Source organism: Fringilla coelebs (assembly GCF_963513975.1).
Source record: "Fringilla coelebs genome assembly, chromosome: 3".
NCBI classification, from domain to species: domain Eukaryota; kingdom Metazoa; phylum Chordata; class Aves; order Passeriformes; family Fringillidae; genus Fringilla; species Fringilla coelebs.
Window position 1 is genome coordinate 101,690,979 of NC_140030.1, and position 19,993 is coordinate 101,710,971.

At 39.1% G+C, this 19,993-nt stretch overlaps 1 protein-coding gene across 1 annotated transcript in view; it reads left to right on the top strand.

Annotated features, from left to right (window-relative positions):
- The window catches only part of ALK (ALK receptor tyrosine kinase), a gene marked incomplete at both ends in the record, with an annotated part of 301,668 nt that overhangs the window by 92,980 nt on the left and 188,695 nt on the right, over positions 1-19,993 (top strand). The window contains one exon of the mRNA XM_084202540.1: positions 140-304. Within this exon, the coding sequence (XP_084058666.1) occupies positions 140-304 (165 nt within the window). The remainder of the gene's footprint in view (positions 1-139; positions 305-19,993) is intronic.

The window sequence follows — 19,993 nt, forward strand, 5'->3', positions numbered from 1 at the left end:
ATTATGGACAAAAATCAAGCCCTAACTTACTGAAGTACAAAATGAATGTGCATGCACATGTATGTATAGCTCCCTTTGAGCACAGAAGACACCAGATTTAATTAACCTGGCATGTTTTGTGTCCATTTTCTTTTTCCAGTATTTGACTGCAACTTTGAATCTCCTTGTGAGCTGGAATATTCCTTTACCTCAAAAGATCAGGAAACCCCCAACAATGCCTGGGTCAGACTGAATGCAGAGGAAATCTCGAAGCTAAACCTCCCAGATGGGCCTGAGACAGATCACTCTGAGAGCACACCCAAAGGTAAGATAAATACAGCTGTTCAATGCCATCAGTAGTGGTAGGTTTTAAAATAAAAACACCCTTGCTTCCACCCCTTAAAATAACTATCACAGAAAACCCCAAAATGCTGCCCAAACAAACATGTTCCCCTGAAGTGCTAAAGACAGCTATAATCCCTTTTCCTCAACAGACAGTGAGTGAAAACAAAGTGACAAACAAAAGGGGGTTGTTCTGCACAGGAGACATCTGTTTTCCCCTAAAGGCAAGCTCCATCATGTGTCTCAGAAGCAAAGTATCAAATACAGTCTTGTGTGAAATCTGAATTGGGCTGGCCCATGCTGATATTTGGATGAAAACTGTGCTATGGTGCCCATGTTTAAGGTCATTTAGTGTTTGGAAGAGTCTGGCCTTATCTTTGCTCTAGGTCCTGTTTACCACTTGTGTGTTTGCAGACCATTTTAGGCAATATCCTTCCATCCAGGGCTTAGGTTCTCTGTTTGGTAAGAAAACAAAGAAGGGCTTTGTCCTTAATATAACAAAAAAGATCACGTCTCTAAAGAGAGCTAGGAGGTCTTAAAAGATGGGAGTGCAACAGACCTTTTTTTTTCCTTGGAAAAAATGTGGTTTGTTGGAATTACTTTTCCTGCTTATGATCATATCTGTGAACAGCAGCATGTTTCATTAAGATTGTAAATTCTGGAAAGATTTTTAGATATATTTGTGCTCTTCTAGTGCTGGGAAAGCAGAAGAATTCTTAACATCCTTTCAGCTGTTAGTGACACCTATTTGGAATTTCTCTCTGGGAGGTGGTGTTGATGAGAATGGGTCTACAAAAATGAAGATGAGGGAGTTAAAGCTACAAACTTTATCCAGGAGAACAAAGAGGTGTCAGGAATGACAACAAAAATTTCAAGGGATATGGAACAATTTCCATATTAGGAAAACTAAACAAAGATTCCCTATTCAATCTCTGACGGCAGAAGTTAGAGGCCTTTAAAAAGCAGGTTGAAGAGCATTGGAAAGCAGCTGTGAAATTGGTGGGCTCTGGGTTTAGAACAAGCAAGCTGAGACATTTTTCATGTAGTGCCTGAATAAACGGTGCTAATAAAATACATGAATTAATGTTGTGGGGCCAGAAGTGTGTGTAAGTTTAAAGAAAGATCAGATGAATTCTTGCAGAATACATTCATCACTGGATGTTTAATTCAATAGTCTGTTTAGAGTCAAGAAGCTGCTTACACAAAAGGCTGCAACTGAAAGAATTCTTTTCTTAGGAGCCAGCATTGGAGACAGAATTTGACTTTGCAGAGCTGCAGTTTGGCTGCCTGTGACAGTTCTTATGTTCAGGCAAATATTGAGGAAATTTTCTGTGCTGCTTTCATTCATATTCTGTTTTCTCATCCATACCAATAGTATAGTACTTTTCCCTAGATAGTCATTATAAATTAACTTTTAAGGCCCATTGATTCATCAGCAGACCAAGTCATTTTGGTGTGATCTGTGTCGTGTGTAAAGCAGATGGACCACATTTGTGCTGCATGCAAATATCTTCTAATTTCCGCATCAATAAACATCTGCATGCAGCCTGAATTGCTTCCTACCAAGGTACAGTTCAGGGAAAGTTTGAGGTAAATCAGAATTTGTTTTGTTCTTCTTTTTCTTAAATTCTAGTACAAGCTGGCTGCCCCTGAAGTTTAGGAGTTAAAACCTTTTTTATTGAATTGAGAAGAATAGCTGTCATTTTCCTGGAGTGGGGGGGGGGGGGGAAGTAAAAGCATTGTTCCAGGTAAAGAGCCTGGCCAGGACCCCAGGTAAAAAGCACAAGGAAGTAAAAGCATTGTTCCAGGTAAAGAGCCTGGCCAGGACCCCATGGTGCAATGTGTTGTCAATGTCGGATTCTTTTGGATCCTTTCCAGTAAACTTACACCTTTGTCTAACTCAATTTTGTGTATCTATCAAAGCAGGAGAAGGGGGGACTGTTGGCTGGCCCTGCAGCCCAAAGCAAAAGGTGGTATAGGTTGATGATTTCCAATTGCCTATTGTGTTAAAATTCTATTTCTAAGCCCAAAGGTTGGAGGCTCTCATCTGGAATATAGGCAGTTTAGGCTGAAACTTGTATTCTGCTGCTTTCTTCTGTTCTGAGGGGCAGGTAACCAGTGTCAAATCGATTGAGTGGATTTAGATTTGTGGGCCATTAGTGTAGATTATTTTGTGTGGTTTATTTTCTTGTGTATGTGTGGGCTTGTTTTTTAAAATTACCAGCCATGTTGGACATAGTGATAATTTTCTTCAGTGGAGCTGTAGGTCTGCAACTCCTCGATGACTGTAACTCTTGCATGTATAAAGACTCATTTGAAAATCAACACTTGGAGCTAGCATCTCTCTATTTTAAATCACTTTAATTACAGCTGTTTGGCACAGATAGTTGTGTGGTCTGTTTCAATCTGAAATAATTAAGCACAGTAGTTCCAACCCCCACTGTTTCCTGCAAATTGTACTTGCAATTATCTCAATCTCATTTCATCTCCTTTGCAGACAGTAATGCACAGAGATAAACAGATAGCTTAACTAGATTTTGGGATGGTTTAGCTCATCCTTGTCACTTAGTTATCAAGTCATGGCAAGGCATTGATAGAGACAAATGCCTCTGGTATGATTCATTAGTCTTCACATGAGTTTCTGCAAAACATTCAGTAGAAAATCATTGGTAGATCTCCCAAAGAGACTCATTGGACAAATTTCTGTATTTTTGCTCCTGTCCCAGCAGCATGATACAGCTCAGTGTCAAGAAATCAGAAGTCAGCATGGATTAAGCCTCCTAGAGGAAGAGCTATCTCTGGTGTCTCAGCATCTGGTTGCAGTCACAGCTGAGCAATCCACTCACTTGGCATGTTCAGCAGTAGTGTCACACAAATCATTGATCTTCTGGATAGTAATAGATGGTGAGGTGGCAGAGTTTGATATTAAATTATTCAGGGTAAAAGATTGAAGGCCTGGTTTGCAAGGAATTGAAAAGGGATGCTTAACCAGCTAATAGTGGCAGGTGAAATTTAGTGCAGGTTGTTTGAATTGAGGTGGTGGGAGACACAATCAGAGCTTGGCCTATATGCAGACAGATTCTGAGCTGGTTACTGTCATTTAACCTGATTTAAGTGTAAGAATAGAGCTGTGAAAGCATCACCTCAGTAGCAGTCACAAAATAAATGTGATTTGGGGGTTCACTGGGAAAGGAGTGGAAAATAGGAGCGGTATGCTACAGTATAAATGTGTGGGGCAGCTGTATTTAGAACTCAGTCTTCTGTTCTAGATTCCATGCATCAAAAATCTCTTAGTACAGCTGGGCAAGTTTTTAAAGAATGGAAACAAAGATGATAAAGTACATAATGGTTGTCTTCTAGGAACCTTTAAATTGACTAGGACTACCCTGCCTGCATGAAGCATCTAAAGGAATACATGCAGGGTTGTGTAGAAATCAGAAATTTATAAAATATGTATAAAGGTTTATGAACTCCCAAGGTAAAGCTCTGAAAGGATGAGTACAGAAGGAATATTTGATATTTCTTCTAATACAGTATTGAACAGCATCAAGCAAAATTATTAGATGTCAGGCGAAACAAAAGGAGATCCCTCAGTATTTAACACACAGTGAAACTGTGGATCATTCTTCCCAGGGTACTGTTGTTACCAGAACGTTCTGTGGCTGTGCAGATTGACAGGATATGTGCAGGGAAGAGCTACTAAATTCTTTATAGAACTTTTTCTGGCCCAGAAAGTCTTCATGTGACCAGTCCCTAAAGTCCAGGAGTGGTGAGGGACAACTGTTTGCTCTCCCTGTTCATACATTCTTTTTCATTTTCTATTTCCAGCTGTCTGTTCTCAGAGCCAGCTGTTGAAAGTTAATGGCTCCTTGGTCTGATAGGGTTGGTGTGCTGGTGAGTTCCTGGCTCACCTCCCAGCTCATGCTTAGGTTCCCTTTGAAAAAAGATAGAAAGGCTTTAACAGTTTTAGACCAATTTAGAGTGTCAGAGAAAAGTTGCTATTTAAACATTTACTATATTTGCTCTTGTGTTCAAGCCTTGGGAATGCTATCAAACCATGCAAAAAAATTGACTTTTTGGTAGGAATAACTGCTGGACTGCTTGCTTATAGAAATGTAGATTGGGGAGGCTATCAAGGTTTTGATTTTTTAAATCTGTGCTAAAATACTTCACTCTCCTCTGTTCCCCCCTCCATCTTATAAGTGGACCAGTGAGTGAGAGAATCACTGGTGTATCTGCCAGCTAGGTCCCTGGAGATCTGCTGCAGTTATGTAACTTTCTGCAGGGTCAGAGATGTAAGGTTAAAGTTCCACTGATGTGCTAAAGGCTGACAGGAAAACCTCCACTGTTGGGATCTGAATGGGGCCTGCACAAGCTGCAATGAGTAGGCAATCCATTGTGGATTACAAGACTTCTTTTAATTCATGAATAAGCAAAAAGACGCTATAAAAAATTCAAGCATTCTGCATCACTGACTGCATTTATTTATTTTGACAAGTGTGATTAATTTTTAATTATTCATGACCCTTCATAATATATTATACCAGCAAATGCACTGCAGTCAATCGTAATGAAACATGAGAAACTGGAGATCTTGCAGCTGTGGCAGTATTTCCTGAGGAGGCAGGTGAGACAGCCCGGTCTGTGGTTAGAAGGAAGGAGTTTGTAGACCAAGGAAATTGCGCTTTTAGCTGTGTGGGTGTGTTTTTGTCATGCTCAGGAGTCGTTTGCCTCTCTGATAAATCTGAAATGGGTCAAACCAGCCATAAATTCCATGCCTCTCAACTCTTGAGTCAAACCCAGAGTTTTCTGTACTATGAAGGCCTCTAGGACACAGCACTGACATCCATCAGGGATGGTTTAAGAGCCATCAGCAAGCGGGGCTGTTCAGAATTCACCTCTCCTGTTACCTTATTGCAGTGCTGTATTTTCCTTCCTCCAGAGAGGCACTGGCTCAGCTTCCTGCAATGCTGTGTAGCCCAGGGACGTTGGCAGGCAGTAATTGTGGTCCCTGATCTGAGACCACAGCTGGGGCTTCATTCTCAGTCAAATTCTACAAGGAAGAGAGAGAACCTCTACTACAAAGTTAATCCTTTGTATTTAAGGAGGCAGGACCAGTAGCAGTGTACCCAAAACAACTGCATGCAAACTGAGTCCAGGTCTGATCAAATTTCAGTGATCTGTTTCCAACCAAAACTGCAGCTGTAAATGGGAAGGATTAGAGTCTTGACTGCTCCTGGCTATGGTTATGCAAGCAAGTTGCCTGCTCCTCTTTTAAATTTTGTAATTCTAGATCAAGTAAGTGAATTTCTGCTTCTGTGATTTGAAGATTTCAGGACCAGGAAAATATGCAGCTGCTTGATAAAAGTTTCAGATGAAGAGATAAGTTGTGGAGATATGACCACCATTCCAAATAAAAATCAAAAAAGTAATAAGCCTCCCTGTGCAAATGTGAACTCTGGTTGAGACAACTTCTTAATGGAAAATATAGATTAAACTTTCATGAAGGATGGCAGGGAAGTGGGAGATGAATGAGGACAGTGCCCTAACCAGCCACTGATTAGTTGAAAAGCTCTTATGTAAGTTCTAAAACAAGAAGTATCTGCATATTGTGTTAATGTGGTTTTAATTTTTATAATTATTACTGAAGAAATGGAGCAAGGCTAAGGCACTGAGCATATTAGCAAATGGGTGATAATGAACTGCAGGATTATAAAATGGCTGTTGACTTTAATTTATGATTCCTTAGACAAAGAAGAATGAGGCAGATAATAAAAGATAATAAATAATACTTTGTTTCAGATTAGAATAGAGTATAAATCAGGGTGGGCTTGCAAGAAATAAGTAAGTGATAAGTTTTTCTAGAAAAAAACTAGAAAAAAATACTTCTATCACTTAAAATTCCACAAAAAAGAAAAGGGTGTGTGTGGAAATTCTCTTAGAAGAAGATAGGTATTTGGCAGGGTAAAGAGTAAGGAGAGTAGCTGGGCTCTACACTAGACAGAGAAAAGTTTCCCCTTTATATTAATTCTTATACTGGTTTGAGGATGTGCCTTGATCTTGTAGAATTGATCCAGCTAATGTGTGTTTTGAACAAGATATCAGAGGTATTTCTTATTTAGTAAATCATTACATGGAGTTTGAGATCTTGACACCTTAGGCCTGGAGAAAGAAACAACAAACCTAGAACTGTTTTATCAGGAGAATTTATATTTGAAGGAAAAATGTTTTGAACCTGTCACAAATTTTGACAAAAAAAATTTGCAGACATGAATGTTTATTGCATCTTTCTCTATAATGCTGGAGAAGAATTTGGATCATCCTGATTCAGTCCTGATGGCTGAATAGTCCTTAAAAAGATATGATATGATGCCACCCTAGTTTTATTATTTTTATGCCTTCAGATAAACTGCAGGTATCCCATGAAGATTTGTGAACTTTTGTACTTTATTTAGTTCAAGTGGGATTCAGTTTTCTATTAGTTATTTTCTTTAAGATTTAGTCAGTGTCTCAGTGGAAATAATTGTTGTGTGTGAGTTGAAGAATGAGCTACATACCACAAGTGAAACAGTAAAAGAATTAAGTGAGGTTTGGAAGTAACACAGACTGAAAATTATTCATCAATCTTACTGCAAATGAGGGATTTATGGATTTGTAGGGATGACTATCAAGTTATTTGTATACAAACAGGAGGTTTAGAATTAAAAATATTATGTACAGCAAATAGTTCTGGCTGTTCTAGATGAGATTTAGATTTTGAGACTGAATTTGGCAACATGAATGTATTAAATGTTACAACATATACCCAAAAGAATTTATGCAACATTAAGACACTAAATGAAAACCAAACTTGCTTCCAGAGTCCACTGGGCTGTGGAGAAGGAAAAACACAGCCTTTTTATAAGGATCAGATTCCAGCTCATTCTGTCAGTACAGAAAATGGACCAGGTGTTCCTTCCATTTTGCAGCTTGCTCTTCTCAACAGGACTACACTTGTGCTTTGTTATTGCAAAATTATTTCCTTTTAATGAGCCTGCTCTAAGGAGGCAAATTATTGTCTCACTGTAGGTCAGTGTGTTTATTTATAGGTGTGTATTTATACAGACCGTGGAGAGGCACATGGGTTTGTTTATTTTAGAAATCTTGTTTGTTCATTCCTGAATTCAGTGAAGGCTTCCATGCAACATCCATCAGTCTCCTCCCCAAGCTGAAGAAGAAAAATTAATTTCAGTGTACATCAGATGTTAGTATGCTCTGATGGCTTGCTGCATACCTGTGACTAATGTACTCCAACAAGTTTATCCAGAAAAGGCAGAGACAATGAAGAATAAATGGGTTGTAAAATGGTCTCTTTCTCACTCCTAATGACAGCTTCTCCTTGGCAAGATGAGAGGCATATTAAAAGGACAGCTGGAGGGAAGTGTGTCCTGCTCTTGGCCATGTTTGACCTTTTTGCAGGAAAAGACTACCAGATTAACACACACATGTAATTGTTTTCCCTCTGTAGTGTAGGGACAAAGTCCATTATCATGAAATGCTTGTGTATGTCTATGCATATGTTGTGTTCAGAGAGTTTGTTTTTTTCTTAACTGAACTTTTTAAGCATGGAAAACTCTTGTTTGCACACAAAAAAAAAAAATCTTCAATGGATTAGTAGGGTATTTGGTAGTTTTGATTTCTTTCTAGCCTACCTGCTTCTATTTGGTGTGTTTATTTTTACCATGCCAATGACAGCTCACCCATATAGCTCTGTACACAAAAATACAATGTATGGTAAAGAAGTATCAGCAAGACCCTGTGAGCCTGGCAGCCCCTTGGCTACATTTTGGCTATCCTCACCAAGCCTGTTCTAACTACATCCCTTGCCAAATACTACAATAACCTGTGCTTCTCCAGCACCCCACCTAGGAGGCTCTGAGAATGCTCTGCTAAATAAGGCACTTTGTATGGTTCTGAGGAGTTGGGAGAAGGGTTTCTCCCTGTTGTCAGAGAGAAGCTGAAGCCCAGTGTGGTGAGTTGTGTTCCCTGCTGTGCCAAACTTGTCCCTTAACCACCACTAACAGTTGTTGGGGGCTGTTGGTCCCCAGTGTTTCCTTCATGAAGTTGGCTTGCTCCACTGGTAAGGAACAGATGTTACCACATGGGATTTTCTACACAATTCTTCTGTGAGATTCTGTTAAAAACATCATCAGATTGACAAGGACTGAAGCATTTTTGCTGTTATTCTTCTCCTCAATGACAGCCTGTTGTATTACAGTACTTATCTTACACACCTATGCTTGGGTGAATATATTAAAAGAGCCACAGAATTTTAAAAGCTAAGAGGTTTTACTGCTGTGATTCTTGCCAAGAACAAAGTCCAGCTAATTAATCAGAGATAAGAAATTGTTAATTTAGAGTGGTGGTAGAGAAAATATGATTCAGTCAGGATCTTTGTGTGGATGAAGCTAAACCCAAGTAGAGTTTAACCATTTTGGTAAATTTGGGTAAAGAGAGGATTGATTTTTTTTTTTTTAATTTTTCTCTCCTTAGTTTTCTGATTAATTTCAAGTTGTTTAGATGTAATTCTGTAAAGGATGTGTTTATACCAATGCTTTTGTAATATGTCATTTTTCTCACAATTACATGTACTAATTCAAAGGTGTTGCAAGAAATATTCCCCTAGGTGTGCTTTCAGAGGTTAAATATTACAGAAATTGTTAATATTAAAGCTCACTGAAGTAGGTATTTTTTACCTTTATGTTGAAGGGGGTGGGACCTCTGAGCTTAGTTGTTTACTCATATAGTAGCTTAAACTCAGCATCCTTATTTTATCCCACTCAAAATAACCAAAGTAGGTTGCAGAGTTAAAGCCAAAATACTGAATGAGAATTCTGTTTTCTATCTTTAAAAAATAAATTTCATAATGCCCTGCAATGCCTGTTTTGGCAGCCCCAAGCAACTTGCCTGGATTCTAATGAATAATCATCCTTTCAATTATGAGCTAGAAGCTATCCCTGAAGTTTCATCTGTTTTCTTTGCTTGCTTGTTTTGAGAGCACAGTGATTAAACAGATGGTGTAGTGCATGAAGATGGGAACAGCCATACTGGGAGAGGAGGAGAGGGGAGAAAACTGATGGCTGGGCTTCCCCAATTGTTCTCCCACTCTTCAGACAGGCTGTGAGCTGCGGGGAGCAGGAGAACACGGCCCTCCATGTTATGTTGTAACTCTGCTGGGGAACATACCACAATACCTCTTTGTTGATTTGGGACCTCCAGTCCTAGACCCTGCTCCTGTGTAGAGCAGCATTTCCTTTCTGTGCAATAAATTAAATTGTGTGTGCCACTCATAGTAAGGAAATTGCTTTCTCTAAGTCCCTGTGAGTCCCTTTAGTCTCAACAGCTCAGGCTTTCTCATCTATCAAATGCAGGCAATTTGGAAATGCTTGGCCTTCATCTTTCACCTTCCTCAAGTAAACAGGAATTTATAAAAGTTAAATACGAGTCACTGTCTTTTGTTAAAATGAATATACTGTGTTTTGAAAAAAATCATTTATAATTCACATTAATGGTCCCTATCAGTTGTAAAGTCAAATGAAAGCCAACCTTGTTAGCTGAATGCTTCAGTGTCTCAACAGAGATGAGAGAAGTGAGGACTTCTAAGCTGCATTTCCTTAAGAATTGAAGAAGTGAAATAGTGGGCTTTTGGCCATTGTTCTGCATTTTTTTCTTTTTTCTGTACCTGTGAGCAGGTCTAACCACTCTTCTGGGAGAGGCTGTCTTTCTAAATTATCTCATGTAAACATGAGTAAAAAAGGTGATGAGTAGATTTCTCCACATTTGGAAAGATGTTCAAACAGCAGAAGCAGCAGATTTGTTTTTGTGTTAGCATTGCCTTTGTTAAAAGGATAAAGCTGATGAAGGACTGAACTACAATAATTCACCTTGTGTGCTGCTTTTAGTGGAGGACATGTTGTTGCTTTCCTTTGCTTCCAGTGGGGAAGTGGAAAGGTCAGGCACTGAAGGGAAGCATTTTGCTCTGTACAATAGATAGGCATCCCTGGCAGTAATTTAGAACTTTGCAAGGCACTTAAACAGCATAATAAAGGTTAGATCACAACTCCTCTTCACCTGTCGCAGTAGGTTTGTTTATCAGAGAAGAGCCCAAGCTGCAGAGCTCCAGTATTGATTTTGAGCAGAAGGTTCAAGGATGTTCTGTTTTCAAGGTGTTTAATCAGAGCATGGGAGAAACAAAGCCCTTGTTAAAACAACGTTGGGATGCAGGTTTAATTCCACTCTCTGTGTTTTTCCTGAAGGTGTGAAAGTATTTGAGGAGGAGACAGAGGTTGTTTTGTACATAACTGCTCTAAAACATTGCAGCTTTTCAGACTATCAGGTATTGATAGGGCGGGCTCTGCCAGTAAGTTCATCTACCTGTCAACAAGGTCACTTCATTAGAGGTGAAAGTTTGCTGTGACACGCAGCTTGGAATGTTACAAACTGAACTTTCTGAGACTGGAGGAAAAGAAAAGATTGTTCTAGTGGCCTCAGTGCCCAGTTGCACAGTAGGGAAAGCTGTTTTAATTTGTAGTCATTGGTTTAGTTATCCAGCTGTCTAAGGGCAATGTATTCAGTATTACCATGTTATTAGAAAATCAAGGTTTCTGAGGACCTAATAGCTTGGGTAGTTAATTTTTGTTTTATTATTAATTAAGGGTAAAAAGCAAGAATATGAGAGGGTATTACAAAATGTTGTATAACTTAATTCAGAAATTGTGGCTAACTCCCAAAGTAATGACCTTCTCAATGACTAACCAAGGCAAAGAGCTATCTGTTAAGCAAGCATAGGTTCTACAATCAACTTCTTAGTAAAGATGCCAGGTCATTTGTGATTGGTGGCAACAGCTGTGAACAGCAACAATTAATGTTTTTCACAGCAAGTTTCTTTAAGGACATTTATTTAAGTATGACTACCAGTGTAGCATATGTAGCTAGTTGTTTTATCCATCAATGGAGAAAGGTGAATAGGTGTAGAAGGAGTTTTTATCTTTGAAGGATTTGATCACCTGACTAGAGAACAGAAAACCTGGGTCCCAGTTACACTGAAAAAAATCCAGCGATAATTGTAATGGCTTTGAAGCAAGGGATGTTTAAAATGTACTCCAGGCATTTTCAGGGTTGGTGCTTGACTTGTTGCAGGCAGTTCTCTCTGTGGTCACCTTGCAAAACAGGTGGTTGATGGCGGGTGTTTGCTGTCCAAGAAGTGATTTTTGTTATATGTCAGGCAGAACTGAATATGGAAACTTAGGGAATATTTGGTCAGCTTGGATTCAGCAGTATTATTCCCAATTGCCTTAAAATTAAAAAGTACTCAATAACTAGAAGGTAAAATGCTGACTATTTAGAAACTGAACATTTTCTTTTATTAAGACAAGACCTCCTGTTCTGTTGTGCAGTGGGCTTTGCCATGACTGAGGGGAGTTTCACTGCAGGTGGAATGCTGGGAATTGGTGTTCAGGTTTTCATTGCAGTGAGTTAATATGCTTCCAATAATACTGGTTTTGTGCATTTGCTGATGTGCTTAGGTGGCTGTGTAATACAGCAGTGCTTCCATTTCTTTCCACTGATTTACAGGGGATGGTGTTTGTCTGGACAGGTAAGGGCAGCTGTAAGAAAATGCTGGAGCAGGGTCAGTGCTTGAGTGATTGTTGAGCTGCACTGTCATTACAGAGTGAGTGACAAAGTGTAATTGGAATAACTGAGCTCCAAACAGCTGAGGGACCTCACATGGGTGTGAGGCACTGCTTACCTTGGAGGGGAGCGCTCTTTTGCATGGAGGAGTTTGGCTGGGATATCCCTGAATTAAGAGACAGGAATTTTCTCTATGGAAAAGAGGCACATTAGAGACAATGCTTTTAACCACTCTCTACTATGTGTGTTGTGTTTTTTTTTTATTTTATCTGAATGAAATTGTACATTTCAGAGTGCTTTGTGGGTGGGCAGGTGAAATGTACTTCACTACAGCAACAAATTGATTGTCCTGTGCCTCAGTCAATGTTATATCCATTATCTCTTCCAGAGGGATGGGCACCAAAACTGACCCTGAGTGGGAAGCTGGTTTAATGAGCATTGCATCAGGAATGACCTAAACTTCCAAAAACTAACAGATTTGTTGGTTACTTAGTACACTACCTTTACCAGCAAGCTAAACTTTTAAAAAATGAAACTGAGTTACTGAACAATTCCTTGTTAAAACTGTTGGTGATACAAACTCCAGAAACTTGAGTGAACTGCAGATTAACCTCCTTCAATCCCAAATGTAATCAAAGCTCCTTGTTTATGTATGTGGGGGTTGTATTTTTCTGGGGGATTTTTTTACTGATTTTTCTTAAAAACTGTTTTCTAAAAGGCACCTTCCTGCTCTGTTGCCCTCCTCTGATTGTTTTCAGGTATTGTCCTAAGAAAGTATCATTGGGATTGCTGGATGAAGGGGTAAAGCAGGTGGCATTTTGCTAGCCCACATTTTTAATGAGTCTGTCTGTGAAATTGCTGAGGATGTTCCCAGTTTCTTATTGTTGGGCTAAAGCCTGGGATTGTTTTCAAAGCCTGACACTGCCACAAGGTGATGTAAATGTACATTGTGTCACTGGAAGCCTTGCTGCATAGCAGCAGCTCTTTTGCCTTGTTTTTTTTTTATTTTCTGGTCGTTTTTGCTGCAATGAAACATGCAAAAGAACTTTTCTATTTATTATGATTGCCCAAATACTTACAGAATTTGCTGAAAATCTTGATTAGATTGAAATACAAGGCTTGTCTCTGCAGGATTGGGTCTAGGTGGCCCCACTCAAGGCTGTTTGTTCTCCTTTTCAGGGCAAGATAAAACCATTAGAATTTCTCTTCTGCACTACCTTTGGTCTACAAAGTACTAGCACTGAGAAAAGGAGATAATTTATCACCTTTTCCATATTACCAGATGTCTCTTTAATTGATGGGAATCTTTTTACAATCACTTTAAAGAAAATGAATTGCTTTTGAGGAATTTTTCCCTCAATTGACAGCAACTTAATGAGGGGTTGTGACTTCGTAATAAATTTTAATTATTGTGTAGTTAATACTGCTAAAAATAACAACTTTAGCTTTGATACTGGATGATTGATTTTTGAAGCAACTTGTAAATAATTGATCTCTTGTTCCTTAATGGTTTTTCTGTTAAAGCTTTTTAAAGTAAAAAGGAAAGAAAAAAATTCAGGCAAACATTTCAGTAGCTAAAGAAGAGATAATGTAATGTCATAGTAACCACTGCTACCATTACTGGAGTTTTACACACTGAGAGCTGTGTGTTTTAATGGTTAAACCATGAAACAGAAAATTAGTATTTGTAGGTGTTTTTCCCATTCAGTCCCTGCCTCTCTAGGAATGTGATCACACACAGGAGCCATTTGGTCTCTCAGTTTGCCAACTTTAAAATAGTGAGCAGACCCTGTCACCCTGTGTTGTAATGCTAATTAGCATCAGTTCTGGTAAAATTATTCTATGAAAGATGGCAAAGCCCTGCATCATCCTGTTATTTCCAGAATACATGTGCTCAGTTTAGAGATGACAAGATGGCTCTTGTTCTGCACTGGTAGCTGTCAGTCCAAAAGACCAGTTTCTTTTGGGTATTCCATGCTGTCAGTACTAGAGGGTCTCTGATTAGACCTTATGGCAGCCTTCTCCTCTGTTACTGCAGAGAGTTTTAACATTTGAAGGGAAGGAGCACCATTCTTCATTTCCAGCAGCTGTCAGCCTTGTGGCATCAGAGATTTAAACGACCTGTTGGAACAAGGCTGTTTGCATGCACATATTTTAAATGAGGTGAGACACAGCAGCCAGTTGGGGTCCTTGTTTAGAGCAGGACCATGTTCTGCAGGTTTGCAAAGCCCTCAGAGTGCCTTCAGAGGGAAGGTGCTGTCAGTGACCATTGCTGTGCTGTGCGCCACTGTGGGCCGCTGGCAGTAATGGGACAGCGAAAATGGATTATCATTAATGTCAGCAAATACAGTTTTAATCATGTTAAAACCATATCTTTGTGAAACTAAATGAGATTTCTCATAACACAGCTACTTATTTGTATTCCCCATGCATTGCACAGACTACCTCACTATTCTTAAAGCAACTACCAATCACCACGAGGAGTCAAGCAGACGCTGCATTCCCCATAATTACAAGCAATTTTCCAATTGAATTATCCCATGATTTAATTCCTTACCTTGCATCTGGAGAGCATCAGCAATGTGCAGCTGTTTTGGCTTTGAGAATTAATTGTTGCTAAATGCATTAAGAGTGGTCTTGCTGCAATGATTTCAGAAAAGAGTTAAATCCTACCTCATTTCTGGATTAAACTTCTATTTCTTATTTCCTGTTTTCTTGACTCAAGATCATGATACAGGCCATGGGTTTACTAGCATTTGCCTTGGCTAGTTGGGAATCTTAATTCAAAATAAATATGTTTAGTCACTGAATTGAAATCATATTGCAATGAGACACAAAGTTTAATAGAACATGCCAGAGTCAGTAAAGACTGGAGGGCTGAGGATTAATGATAAATTATGTTAGTTTATCCAGCTGGTATGACTTAGCTATAGCAAAAAAAAGAAGAGATGGTAACTTTGCAAAGTACAAAATACCCAGTGAAACAGGTACAATTTTTCACATCACAGGCCAAATACTTCAAATCTAGGAAGAATGTATTAGTCATTTGTCTTGAGGGAAGAATGGACAGGTATTTGGACTGGGAGTAGCATGTGGTTGATTTCTGAAAGTAGAAAAAGAATTGGAAGAAATATTGAGTTTTGTGAGGTTGAGATTATCAACTAGGATATCCAGTGTCTATTAGATTACAGTAAAAATGGAATTTTTTTAAATCTGTAGTCTCCTTTTTTTCATTAAGTACAAATACCGTAGCTAAGGGGATTAGTAATATTAAAATTCAGAGGGGGAGTTTTCATAACTTTTGCAGTTTAATGAGAATATTCTTGAACTGCACTTAGTTAAATAATGATATAAAGATGCATTTACTGCTGGGTTTCCTTGATTGCAGCAAAGTGTGTTGTGTTGAATGAAATCTACAAAGAAATAGAGTGCAGGTTTTTGTCTTTTGTGCCTTGCAATAGAAGAAGGGAATGCTAAGTCCCCTGCTATAAACACTGTGCTTTTCAAACACCTTACAATGATAAGAACAAGTAGGTTCTGATTATATCTGAATAATACAAACATTATTGAGTTTGCCTAATGATTGTCTGGCTCATGATTACTCCTTCCAACGAGGATCATATTGTGCAAGTTTAACATAACCAGGGCACTAAGGCAACAAGCAATTGAATTGGCTGCTTCTTGCAAAACTTCCCTTTGTTCTCACCCAGAAAGCAGCTTTCTTGAAGGGCTTGTCTGCTAAAGAATTTCACACTGATATTTTTATTCCTTTAAGGAAAGTTTAATTTAGGTACATCGACAAGTAGCAAATGCCCTGAATTAACTTCCTTCTCTTAAAAACCAAGTAATTTTTATCAGTTCTATTCTGTGGCTGGAGATATCTTGTTTGGATACAAACTAATTGTGGTTGCCTTTGGCAAGTCTGTGTGGGCAACTGTGCATTTCTCACAAGCTGAAGAGAGAAACTCCTGAAGGAGGAGCAGTGAGAAAGGCATAGGATTGTTGGACCAACCAATACAAGAATTTATGAGTCATTGCCTCTAGACAGTGGAAGAAACACAGAAGCAGTGGAATAAATGTGACCACATGGGTTTGAAAGGCATTGCTAATATAATAGTGGAATAAAGTAAGGAAGAATGTGATGCCTTTAGGGCTGGAATCCTGGAGGCAATAACTGCAGCAGAAAATGAAAAATGTTGTACGTGGAGCAGAGTAAGAATTTGTGTTCCAAGCAGGGATTATTGGCTGTGGGTGGAAGCTGTAAGAGAGAGTTGTGAGTGTCTGTTAATTGCCACAGCAGTCACATATGAGGCTGGTGAAGATTTTTCTGTAAGAAGAATATTCTGTTGCCATTGCATAAAACAGCAACACAGCCAATGCAGAGTGCTGCATACTAGTCTGCCTTGCTCTGTTTGAGAAAAAGGAAATCTAAAAGGGGAGTAGGTGTTGAAAAGAGCTCCTAGAATGGGTCTTGCCACAGCAGAAGTGAGATTACAAAATAGCCCTTTTCAGTCTGACAAGAGAAGTAGATGCTGATGTTTATAAATATATTTGAAGAAACAAAGGCAAGTGTTGGAAGTCTAGCTGAAGGAGAAGGAAGTGCTGACCAAGGAACAAGTGAACAAATAAATACAGGCCACAAATGCTTTTAGCATGGAAATGAGACAAAGTTAATGAAATATCAGAGCTGTGAATTAGCCTTCCAGTGAAGGAGGCTGGTAATCTAGGTAGTTTTGATGTAGCATTTCACATTGTCCATCAACAAATGGAAGAGCTGGTGTTATTGTTGTGTGTACCCCTTGCTGTAATGTACCAACAGTGGTAACTTCTGAATTGTCCATAACACAGGAATTAGGGCAGGCTGATGGTGCACCCATCCATTTATAGTATGATGTGCTGAAAATCTCTGCAGCTCAGACCATACAGATCCTGTACGGAGCTACCAGCCTGCAACAGCAGCCACACCAGAGAGCTGTCAGTCTGGGGAGTGCTGCTGTTTCATACCAGTATAAGGGCTCTGACTGCCCAGTGTTGACAGGATGCTGGATTTCCTCTGCCTTTCAAAAGTCTTGAGTTTATGGTTTTATTTTCTAGTAGATTTGGATGTCCTGAAATAGAGTGTCTTTGATTTTTCTTTTTATAACTCAGAATAAAAGAACTTCCCACACCCCCAGGAGAGCAGGGGCTCAGTAAGCCCCCCGTGCTGTTTGCTGTGCTCTGCTGTGAAGGAGGAAAAGCTGGCACTTGACAGCTGCCTTGGTTCCCCCAAGCCCTCCGCCAGCCAGGCACTGCATGCTGCACCGTTTACGTTTGGTAACTGAGCAATTAAGGATTTTGTATTCTAATTACCTGGCCAATTATGTGCAGTGCAAAATTCCCTGCTAGTACTGCTGTGATAGCCTGAACTGCAGACAGTCTTGTGATTAAACTGTCCCTTGATGATGAAGTCGATAATTAACAAGAAGGCATTTTGCTGAGTAGTGAACAAAGTCAAAGAAAGAACAGAATCGAGTTTTCAATGCTTTAATATGGTTTTAATGGTGCTCTTCTCAGGGACAAGAACTTCTCTGACCTCCCCTGAAATTAGAAATGCACACCCACGTGCAGAAATGTAGACCTGATGTCTTTACAAAGAGCATAATACTGATGATGAGAGGGCTGGAGGACCTACCTTGTGAGTGAAGGCTGAAGGAGTTGGGTCTTTTCACCCAGGAGAGGGGAATGTCCAGGGGAAACCTCACTGCAGTATTCCACAGACCAGCTACAAAGAGAACACACCCTTTTCAGAAGGAGCCACAAAAAAAGGGCAACAGGAACAAGTTGCACTGGGAGAAGTTTGATAAAGATGCCAGCAAAAGGATTTTGCTATGGTAACAATCATTGGCTAGAAGAACTTCCCCACCTCTGGGGGTTTTCAAGGTCAGACTGGACAGGGGGTTAGATAATCTCCTCTAGGCTCCTGTTTCCATGGAAAGTTGGACCAGATGATCTTCTGAGGTCTCTCCCACTCTGGGCTGTTCTAGGATTTGAATTTTAACTGGGTAGAGTACCTTAAAAAAGTTTTTTTCTGTGCTACTTTCATCTCAGTAAAAACCTCTGCAGCCTGTGCTGGCTCTAATGGTCTTTGTGGATGTGTCCTGTGTGGAATCCTGTGCTTTCAGCCCAGAAGGTTTGAGTGTCGCTTTCAAGTGATAACCAAAGATGAAGTTTTTATTGTCCATTTGTCCTACAGTCCCAAAGTAATTAGACATTTCCTCCTCACAGTGTTAAGTGATGTACGAACGTTCAGTAAACAGGACAGAAAGCCACACAGCTCATCCATGTCAGCCAGGCATGAGCTACAAGACAGGCAGACAGAAAAAATATTCCATGTTATAGTATTTCACTTGAGCTGCTTTTTCTCTGAATGTCTGCTTGAGCAGAAACTCATCCAAATTCTCTTTGGAATGTATTAGCTTTTATTGAGGGCTATCCACTTAAAAAATTTAATCCCTGTGAAGATGTCAGCTGAGAAAAATTGAAATACTCTAGCAAATGTATTTTTCTCCCTTAAAAAATTCACAATGTTGACAGAAGTAATTATCCTGAGTGAGCAAATCTTACAATTACAAGTTATCCTTAACATTGTGGACATAATTAAATTATGGTAACTGATTTATATGAAATAAAGCTGAATTTTTTTTTAATTCTTGTTAAAAGTTTTATCAAGACAACTGAAAAATTTAAATGGGCATATATAAACATCCTTTGGTCTGATAAAATTAATTTTGTACATGGAAGAAGATTCTTTCTTTAGAAAAGAAACTTCTGAAAATGACTTTGAAGACAAGAACAAGTAAAATCAAGGGTTCTGCTCCTGCTAATATACTTCATATACCCAGCAATCATCATTTGGCAAATTGGTGCCTGAAAATGGGTTGACTAACATAGGAACCTGGCACCCACAGACCTCATGCAATTACTCCATTATACTTTCTATGTCATAGAGATTTTCAGCTAAATCAAATCTGAGTCATTTTGTTTCTTTGATGGTTTTTTGTTTTTTGGTTTTTTTTTTTTAATTTTGTGCTTAGATTCTGAAGGAGCTCCCCTTGGTTAAACATGGCACCATCCTCTGTAAAGGAGCAATGTGCTTTCCTCTGGTGTATTTTGAGCAATACTTGTCCTCAGAGCAAGTAGCTTGTGAGTTCTTATGTGCAGAAGCTTCTACTTCACTGGTTTTAATGTTGTAGAAGGCACAGAAATTTGCATGTGATCTCTCTAAGGCAAGTCTCACTGTGTCATTCATCACCTTAATGAGATTAATGGAATAGCAAAGCTTAAGAGAACTTCATCTGTTACAGCCCATATACTGGCAAGCTCAACTTTCCTTTAACCAAAAGAAAACAGCAGTGACTTCCTTTAACCTCTTTGGTGTTTGTTCATGCCAACCAACCACATTGTATGTGACATCAAAACTGAGCTGGACTTCCAAAATGGAATACTTATCGTACAGTTTGCACTGTCAAACCTGGCTGCAAGTCCTGAAATGTGATAATGTGGTACTATTCAATTTGATTTTCCTTTCCTGTGTTTAACTTGGGACAAGAACATGCAAATGTGAAATGTATTAGCTCTATTTGATAGGAATTCATGCTCTTCTCTAGAAGTGTATGAAAATTTGGGGATCAGCACTTCTGGAGTCCTAGGAAATTTCTCTCATCTTACAGAATTTCATCAAAGCATGTAAAAATCTAAACTTGATTTTATCTTTTGGTTGTTATGTTTAGGTATCTGATCGAGAAGCTTTGTAAAATGACTTACCTGCCCCAGTAAATTGTTTGGAATCAAACCAGAATTCCCTACAGGTGCTAATTTTTAAGACATTGTAGTTAATGATGACCTCCAGTGAATTAACCCTTGTGATGACCTGATTTGGGAATGACCATGATAAAATTTCTAATTTTGTTTGAGACTGAAGGTGAGAGCTCCCAGGCCATGAAACCAGAATTTCAGCATGTCT